The sequence below is a fragment of the Branchiostoma belcheri genome, unplaced genomic scaffold, assembly GCF_001625305.1.
Source record: "Branchiostoma belcheri isolate BF01 breed outbred unplaced genomic scaffold, Haploidv18h27 scaffold24, whole genome shotgun sequence".
Lineage (NCBI taxonomy): Eukaryota > Metazoa > Chordata > Leptocardii > Amphioxiformes > Branchiostomatidae > Branchiostoma > Branchiostoma belcheri.
Genome location: NW_017803843.1, coordinates 122561 through 132616, shown reverse-complemented (window position 1 = coordinate 132616; position 10056 = coordinate 122561). Strand labels below are relative to the sequence as shown.

At 41.2% G+C, this 10056-nt stretch overlaps 1 protein-coding gene across 1 annotated transcript; it reads right to left on the bottom strand.

Moving 5' to 3' along the window:
• Positions 1–7: 7 nt before the first annotated feature.
• LOC109470902 (serine/threonine-protein kinase Nek9-like) lies at positions 8–2873 on the bottom strand. The gene is made up of 7 exons (XM_019770003.1): positions 2830–2873; positions 2562–2643; positions 2350–2457; positions 2111–2175; positions 1867–1917; positions 445–496; positions 8–130 (listed from the first exon to the last, which is right to left on the bottom strand). The coding sequence occupies exons 1-7, from the start codon at positions 2856–2858 to the stop codon at positions 8–10; spliced, it is 510 nt and encodes a 169-aa protein (XP_019625562.1). The 5' UTR covers positions 2859–2873.
• Between the last annotated feature and the right edge of the window lie 7183 nt (positions 2874–10056).

Sequence of the window (10056 nt, the reverse complement as noted above, 5' to 3'; positions counted from 1 at the left end):
GCCTTTTTCAATATTCAATCGCAGGAAGGAACATGCGATCCAGATGGATACCTACCTGTAAAGCACTGCTACCTCCATGGAAAACATCCAGCTTCTGTGGGTTCTGTTTTCCACCTCCCCAGTAATAAACCTGTGAATGATGTGTATGGTCACACCACAACAACAAAAGTATATCGTATCAGGATGTTACTCATTATGTGCCAGCCTTTCTGATTTATCACTGGTGCTATTTTCACCTGTTTCTCATACCGGTATGTGAAACATCAGAATGTTCCCTGTATCTCATAATTTTGACTGCATTGTAATGAACACATTTTCTTTTCATTAATCATGTTTATCACAATGGCAACTATTAGACATTCTACATCCATTATTATACAGTATCATTATATAGTGGCACATGGGAAGAGAGCTCTAAGCTGTTCAGCACTTCACACCACTCACCTCACTGGTTTTAGAGGTAACAACAGGGACTGTGTCAGTTGTGACGCTCATTCTGCAAGTCAAGTTACATGCTGTTAGTGCCAGCAAGCATGCAGCTGCTAGTGGACTAACTGGAATACAGAGTATCCTCACGATGTAAACTTTCTTGGGTCACTGATCTCATGCTGTTAACTTTGAACCCATGAACTATAAATAAATAGAGGGATTCATTTCTTCATGGTCAAGACCAGAAGTCATGCATTCTCTGGAGAATTATACATGCTTTAGCTTTCAGAGGAGCAGAGCAAACACAAGTCATCAACTGAAGTTTAAACTTAAATCTGGGTACAGTTAGTTAGGATATTTGGGTTAGAGTGAGTGCTTGAAAGCAGCATGTGATGGTTACCTCTCAACTACACTATAGGAAGCATTGAAAGAGCATTATGGGGGATTTCCCTAAGGAAAGCCATCAGGATATCCCCATTAAGAAAGCTTTTACTGTAAAGCCAGAGAACTTGAGCAACTTGTCACACAAGGTGTCACGCACTGAGTATTAGCACAGATGGTAGAAGTCAACAGTCCTCAGGATGACAGCAAGTACAGTACTTATTTGTAATGGAATGAAACACTTTCTGGCAGTTATAAAGGCTAACATCATTTTTGGCAAAGGAACATACAATACTATGGCCCGATTCACACGTGCGTCGTTTTTATGTGTCGGGCGTCGTTCGACGCACGCGCGCAAGCTGTACGACACATTTTTCAATTGTATAAGCAGCTCGCGCAGCCCATTTCCGCATCACAGAAGGTCAAATGTCTTCATTCCCGCGCTTAATAAGCCTGAAACCCACGACACGCTCCTCTGTTTGTATCTATTCATTCCACTTCTGTAGCAATTTCTACTTGTTGTTAGCTGTTTCTTCGGATTATTTTGTACGGATTGTTTGCTAAGCATTACTGCTTGTTTGCTGAGCATGGCAGAAGTCAACAGATCTAACTGGACCAGCGCTGAAACGCGCTGTTTGATCGGGCTGTGGAACTGTGACAGAATTCAGAGCAAATTGGAAACTTTTAGAAAGAAGGAGGCTTCGGGGACATTGCCGAGTCCATGAAGCAGGAGGGATACAATAGGACCTCCAAACAAGTCCAGAAGAAGATAAGAGACCTCAAGTACTCGTACCGGAGAATCAGGGATTCGAACAGTCGTAGCGGCAGGTCAGAGTTCACCACATGTGACACAGCGCGACGCAGACCACCACATTCGCGCTCCCGCGGTCCCTGTGTGTAAACGGGAAAGTGTCGTAGGCGACTTGCCGCGCGCGCGCGCGCGTCGAACGACGCCCGACACTTTTATTTTTCATCGTGTGAAACGGTCCTAACTTAGTCCTTTTCAGTTAGTATATCTAATGTTACTGATGTAAATCACAGGCAGATCATACTAACCTAGTTTTCCTTGTAGTTGCATTAAGCTCCCAAACTTTTCTCTCCATGTCCCTATAGAAGATGAATATTACAATGTTTGGGACATTGATAATCAAAGTTGAAACAATCAAACACAATGGGTACTAAACATCTTTTCAGTTTCAGTTGGGGTATAAGCAATACTAGTAATATTACATAAAGTCTTACAGTCCATCTGAACAGTATCTTGAAGAGGATTTGACCATCATGAAGTCTGTATACTCACTTCCCCAGTGAGATGAAGATAGGGTACAGCAGGATGTCCTTGGCTTCTGGCCTGTTGTCTGTATCCTGAAGAAAAATGTTTTCAGATCATCTGTCAAAGGTCTATATGATAACTTGCTAATACATGTAACACATAATAACTATCAAAGCAACATTTTCTTTACTCTGTCAAGTAACATTTTACCTAAACCTCCTATAATGATGATAAGTTAACTAATGATAATTGTGAAAACTTCTCACATCAGACAGGAGTTGATGAGCCAGTGAGCGGATGGTTTCTGAGTACCTCGTGTCAATTTCTCCCATTTTGATTCCTTCAACGATGCGAGCAGCCAGTCTCAGTGGATTCTAGAACAGAAGAAGAAGTAGATAATTTTAAAGGCTTATACTATGAACAGAATTCAACGGAATCCCAGGGTTTTATCATAGACAAAATAGCAAGAGCCACTTACTGATGCATCAAATGTCCTTTTGAGGGTGAGCAGCTCATACAGCACACAGCCTACTGCCCAGATGTCACTCTTAAAGCTGTACCTGCATAATTGGAGGGACAGGAAATCAGGGTGAGCTTTAAATTCTTAGGGTATGTTTCAATTGGTCAATGATATGATGAATATTACTTTTCTTGTCAAAGGATTGCAGGCGATTTTGAATCATATATAATGAAATATAAGCCTCTTCACTAATAAAAATGGGACAAGGTTACAGTACTGTACTTACCGTTCTCCTTTAATAAGTTCAGGTGACATGTAGTAGGGTGTTCCTACATACTGCATGGGAGAGAATGTACCATATGTTTTTCTCATAACATTTTTAACAATCATGCTCAACATGTCATTAGTATCAGTACCGAGCTATATCAGAAGACCGTGGATTGTTGAACTCCACGGCCGTGCTCTTCATCACTATGATGATGAACTCCACGGCCGTTGAGTTCATCGATATGGTGATGAAATCAACGGCGATTCCGTCACTAATAGCGGCGATTGGCCGTTGAGTTCATCGATATGGTGATGAAATCAACGGCATTTCCGACACTAATAGCGGCGATTGGCCGTTGAGTTCATCGATATGGTGATGAAATCAACGGCATTTCCGACACTAATAGCGGCGATTGGCCGTTGAGTTCATCGATGTGGTGATGAAATCAACGGCATTTCCGTCACTAATAGCGGCGATTGGCCGTTGAGTTCATCGATATGGTGATGAAATCAACGGCAATTCCGTCACTAATAGCGGCGGTTGGCCGTTGAGTTCATCGATGTGGTGATGAAATCAACGGCGATTCCGTCACTAATAGCGGCGATTGGCCGTTGAGTTCATCGATATAGTGATGAGCTCAACGGCATTACCGTCACTAATAGCGGCGATTGGCCGTTGAGTTCATCGATATAGTGATGAGCTCAACGGCATTTCCGTCACTAGTAGCGGCGATTGGCCGTTGAGTTCATCGATATAGTGATGAGCTCAACGGCATTACCGTCACTAATATAGTTCATTAATTCATACGTCATTTGTCTACACTCCAAGCAGAGGTAGGGTCGCACGGTGTTTTGGCAGTATTTTTGTGTTTTTAATACGTCTTTCTACTTTTACGGTTTTTGTTTGGTCGGAGGAGTAATATTTGCCACTTTGTACGACTTTTTCCTGAGCGGATGTCATCTGTCGAGTCACTTAGAATGACTATAATTTGTGAAATGAAACTTGGATGTCGATACTGATAGCAATAAGATATGAATCGAAATAATGTTTGAATTTTGTATGAACTTGTATTGTACGCATTTATATTGTATTTCTATGACTGATTATTGTAACTGAACCGAAGCATTAGACCCCTGACCCACCTCCCCTTGAACTCTTGAAAAGCGGCTCAGGCCGAAGAGGTGTACTGTTACATACTGTACTTTTTCAAGATTAAATAAGGGTTAAAAAAGCAACTCCGTTGAAAAAGTGTAAAACTATATTTTCAGGGTCAAAATTTATATTTTTAATACTTACAGTGTCTACCCCAATTGAAGAGGCAACTAATAATATGCCCAAAATTCTATGGGAAGACGGCTGGAAATCTTTGTTCATCGATATGAGATTTTCGACATACTTCTCTTAGCGGAATTGTAGCACTCCAGCCTTACCTTAGGGTGTCCGACGTCTCAAGAAATCGTATAGAAACTGTAAATCCGGTCCAACAGCCTCGAGTATGGTTCGCAATGCATGGCGGTATAGCATCAGTTGTTTAGAAGAACAATAGAAGTTCAACGGCGGCCATGTTTGTTCCCGTATAACAACAACATATAACATCACTGCATATCTACGACTGCAACCATTTTAAAACATAAATACAAATACATGTATGTAATTATGCAGGTTCTGTTCTTGTAACTGTTACTTTTAAAATCGGATGTTAGTGAACTGATGAGGAACATGAACGTTGTAGCAAAAAGGAAATCAACGACACAGATATAAGTCAAAAGTGAAACAAAACTGAATCATGAAAAAAGCAAACGTTATAACTAGAAACCAACGTAAAAATGAAAAACGGATTTTAAAAAATTATTCGGTGAACCAAGAAGCTTTTTTTAACCTCCTTGGGTGAACGGTGTTTTTTAACCTCCTTGGTGTTACCCAGCACGGTCTTAACCTTGATCCTGACGATTTGAATCTGAAAATAAAAACAAGAATGACAAGCTTTTACCTTACACTACCTATATCTGAAATAGAAATTAAAGCTGTCTGATTTCGTTATATAAATCACCAAAGTCGTATAGACTACTTCTGCAACACTCGGGTCTCGCGCCAAGCTGATATATTATAATGCATGACGGAATAGCGTCATTTTGTTTATGGTCGCCATCTTTTCAGCGTCCCGGCCGGACAAGTATGAAAATAACTGTTGATACTAGTACATACAGGTTGGCCTGGGCACGTTGTGAGGACGCATGGTTTGTGTTTACTGTTCAGGGGCCGGATATCAGCAAGACTAAACTTACGGTCTTTTATCGGTACCAAAAAAAATCGTTATTCCAACAAGGCTATAACGTCATTGCAAAAGGAAATCAGCGCTACAGAACAAAGTACGCGTACGAAGATTAACAAAACTCGAAACGCAAACGGTATGATTAAAGAAACCCCTAGCCTCAGCTTACTGGAAATGTATATACATTGTATTTCAAGGAAAATATGAGTAACTGGCAACCCACAACACATACGCAGGGATTGAATCTAAAATACCGAACAAGGTTTTTATTTTTGCTACAGCCGTAACACTCAGATCTCCCGCCTAGCGTCATTATAATGCATGACGGGATAGCGTCGTTTTGTTTATGTCCGCCATATTTGTCTACCCCGGTTCTAGTACTAGTACTAGCGTCCTGAGTACTATATATGAGAATAGGGGAATAGCCGTAAAGTCTAAGCCGCTCGCTAAGTCATTTGTATAGCGTGAGGTTGACACACATCATTATGTTTTAATTTGAGGACGAACATTTTGTGTTCGTTGCCGAGGAGCCGGTTGTCGTTATCAATTAGGCTATCAACACGACTGTCCGTATAACTATAAGACTTACTCGTAATTGCGTGTGTGTCTTCTTCGGGCATTTTTTGTACTGTAGTATAACAGGCTTTTTATGTGTGGCATTATGTGTGTGTTCTACCGAGTTTCAATGATGATGAAGACCTTTATTGTACAAACATACCCACTGGGTTAGGTACAAAGGTTAACTTGAATACACAAATATATACATGTACACAACAAGATCAATCTAGTACTAGCACTACAGTCTGTTACATAATTTCGACTTCTTTTCGCTTCTCTGTGATGTTGAAAAGATAAGAACATACAAGTTTGAGGATCGAGGGTTTGTCTAAGTTGATTAAAAATGTGAATTTGTATTACTTAGGTGTGTAAAGTGGGGAAACATCGATGTTATCCGTCTATAAACTAAAAGTTCAATTCTCGCACTGTTATACAAACTACATTCTACTACAATCCGCAGTTCCCACAATGCGGCGAGACAATTTCATAGTCCTTCTGACGAAGACAATGAGGTTACTATCTCAACAGGTTTTTTCTCATACATGAAGGACAGGTCTTTTGGTAGGCGACCACCCTTAGAGAAAACAATAATCTTTGTTTTCCTAAGGTTTACATTTAGCTTCCAAGTATGGCAGTATTGTTCTAATCTATTCAGGGCAGATTGTAGTCTTTGTTTTGACTCAGAGAGAAGGACTAAATCATCTGCATAAAATAAACATGGGACTAGCTTGTTGTACATGGTTGGTGAGTCACAAATGTCATCATTGAATATAGAAGGCCTTTTCTCCAGACAGAGTCAAAGGCTTTACTAAAATCGACAAAACAAGCATAAGACGTGAATTTTTACTAGGTACTTGCTAACTAATTGAAGACGCACTCGTGATTACGTCGATCACTCTCGACGTTTTTAGCAAACCAGGCTAGGGGCGTTGTTTTGATTCCAGGCGGTTCAATCGAAAATTGGTTGCACCTGTAGTACAACTGGTGAATTTCCCGTGCGACAAATGTCGACTAAAATGGTCCAATTCCCGTTTGTGTAATGTGGTGAAGTTCCCGCCTTATATCGGCCGTGAAGTTCCCGTACGGCGTCCGCGGACGGACATTATTTGTCACTGATGGTGAATTTCCCGCACGCGAAATGTCGACTAAAATGGTCCCGTTCGTGTAATTATATGGAGTAAAGAGACTTATTGAAAAACGCCCAAATACTGCCAGAATACCGTGCAATCCCACCTCTGCTAGGAGTGTAGACAAATGCCGTATGAATTAATGAACTATATTAGTGACGGAAATGCCGTTGATTTCATCACCATATCGATGAACTCAACGGCCAATCGCCACTATTAGTGACGGAATCGCCGTTGATTTCATCACCATATCGATGAACTCAACGGCCAATCGCCGCTATTAGTGACGGAATCGCCGTTGAGTTCATCACCATATCGATGAACTCAACGGCCAATCGCCGCTATTAGTGACGGAATCGCCGTTGATTTCATCACCATAGCGATGAACTCAACGGCCGTGGAGTTCATCATTATAGTGATGAAGAGCACGGCCGTGGAGTTCAACAATCCACGGTCTTCTGATATACCTGCTCGATACTTTGATGTTATGTTTGGCCTACATTTGTCTAGGCAGAACCTCAGTACAGTTTTTAATGTTATCTCCTCTTCTTATTTTATGCAGTCATTGGAAAAGAGCTTTTCCCGGTGTTTATACTGTTTTAAGATAGTATTTGAAGATGGAACTGTTGCTTTTTATGGGTACTTTTAAAAGGGACGTAAGGAGACTCTGTATGTTTTCTCTCCATCTTTGGTAACACATGCTCATCTCATCTATCCCTTAGTCTAATCATTTGTCCTTTGGGGAACCACAGAAGACCTATCAACCAGTTTACTCCATCCTCCTTGCTTTTCAGTTCTTAAAATTTCACATACTAGTGTCGTGCCGATCCATTCTCTGATATAACCCTGCCATATTTTCCATTGCCTACCCTCCTTTTTTCTCCCCTGTTGCTTGCATGATAGTTTAGGCTAGTCCCAATGACCATGACATGTGGCCACACCACTTCAGTTTTCAGGTAATACATAAATGTAGCATATAAGTAACGATACATGTACTATTGTATCTGTAAGTTTTATCCAAGAAAACCTGAGACCCTACCCAAATGTCTGCATTGTTGTAAGATGTGCGTACTTTGGTATTGGTCACAGCAAGTTTGTGGTCATCCCACACATGAGAGACTTTTTGCCCTGTGAAACATAGAGTCTGTGATGTTGCAATGTTGCATGAAAAACTTTTTATACAGAAGTAAAATGTGAAATACAAAATGTATATTGTGCATGTTTGTAACACATGGATTCTTGTGTTTTTTTTTAATTATATTTCAGTCCATACCATAACGGCAGTGAACCTTAATCCGACGCAACCTTAATCGGACACTTTTCAACACTCCTCTGTCTATTAGGATCTAGAACTGACATGCAAAATCTTTTAATTGCTTTACAAACTCAATAAGGTATACAGCATAAAAACTTGAAACAGTGATCTCACGAAGTCAACATGTTGTGGAGACGAGGTCATGAAATTTTCAGCTTGTTTTTATGGCGGCACAACACAGATTTCGCACTATGGGGATTTCTATAGTTAAGGACCCCAAAGTGGCTCACTTGGACTCACTAAAAATTATAGTAGGGTGCACAAGCAAGGTTCCGCATTTTGATATTTCTAATTTCAGGGTATGGTGTACAAAATATGTGAAAATGACCTTAAGTTTGCCGGCTAGTTCTCTTCTCACGCCCTCTTTTATTAGCGCCACTGCGGAGGTCATGGAACTGCAGCCGACGCACAGTACTATGCGGTACACGTATCCAAGCGCTAATCTACGCCGACTGAACACGCACCATAATTCAACTTTTACAGTCTCAAAACTGACGCATTCCTCTAACATTCACCACAGGTTCCATCTCGTTGCCATGCACAGAACAATCTCTGCCCCTTTCTCTAGTATTGTGCAGCGCTACGTTGTGCCCGGACTACTTTTGAAAGTGCTTTCTGAAAGATTTGGTCCCCCTGAAAAAAACGGTCCGCCCTACGATCCTTCAAACGGAGCTGTCCAAGTTGTGAAAAACAACGTTCATTATTTGTATTTCCAAATACGAACGCAAAAGCTAATTGCATGACACAAGTGATAGTGTGTATTAACAAAGATCATCACTTCGACGAGCTAGTTGGCCGAGTGGTCTTCACTTTTTTTTAAATTTCTTCCATATTTGGCAATCGGAGAAAATAGAATAAAAGTTGTTAGTCTGTGGTTACCATTCTCCACAAGGTAAGGGTTGTTTTACCAAGCCAACTCCAGTCCTACTGAGTATAGGCCTTCCCTGACATACAAGGTCTTTCCAGCTGACCTTTATAACTGATGTTATTGCCGGCTTAGTGGACCTGGGCGGGCAGGCCGTTGTCCCAGCACCGTAAAGATACGGAGGAGCCTACGGTGGTCTGGCTGCCAGCAGGCTAAGTCTTCAATAAGGAGGATCTACTTTGACCATGTTCACAAGACAAAAACGCCTACAATGTTGGTCTCGGATTGACACAAAGAAGATTCCGAAGCTTCTTTGTCCAACCACCTCAAAAAATCTGTATAGACAAGTAAACTTACTTGGAAACTGCATAGACAAATTAACTTGCTACTGCGAGTTCGTCTGGCGTGCCAGTTACATTATTGATGTAATTTGTCTGCACAACGTTTTCATAAAGGACGCACTAGTCCCAGTTTTTGTGATATTAATGGCCGATGACTACGTTGGTACATCTTCATTTTTTCCACCTGCAAAATCTGCGAATATTTCGTTCAAACAACAATTCTAAACGTAAATGAACTATCAAACAGAAGAAGCCTTAAAACAACAGACTCATTCAGCTCTTATTTCCGGTCTGCCTGCCCTCCGTGTCCGGCCTTTTGCCCGAGGGTCGGAACAGGAAGCGCTCCGTGCAGGAAACAACAGTCATAAGTTACCCAGCCAGATCGATTCTGTATGATGATTGGTCAGAAGCTGAGAGGTCTGGCCAATCAGAAAATTTGCCGTCCTGAACAATTTGCATAAACAATATTATAAAAAGAGCAGACGGCGGCTACTAACCGCGTGTCGAGCAAGGAATCGTTTCCGAGCAAGTCACCTGCTGATTCATCAATGAGAGGTACAGACTAGAAAACCATCAAGCTTATTTTGACTGACATACGGAAAAACGAACGGCACACCAAACAGCTTCAGGTTAGTGCAGAGTTAGAGTTTGAATGTTCTTCATGTGACTAGCCTCTACCAGGCTCCGCGGATCGCTGGAAAAATAGTAGAAATGGGCCGAAATAAAGGGAATAGTATACCAGAGAAGATCCAGCTGGCCATAGAAGC

Excerpts from the sequence above, each read along its gene's own strand:
- LOC109470902 (XM_019770003.1), bottom strand. The coding sequence starts at position 2,858 with ATGTCACCTGAACTTATTAAAGGAGAACG. Across the intron at positions 2,458-2,561 it reads AAAGGACATTTGATGCATCA|AATCCACTGAGACTGGCTGC; the intron begins GTAAGTGGCTCT and ends CTTCTGTTCTAG. Across the intron at positions 131-444 it reads TTACCTCTAAAACCAGTGAG|GTTTATTACTGGGGAGGTGG; the intron begins GTGAGTGGTGTG and ends CATCATTCACAG.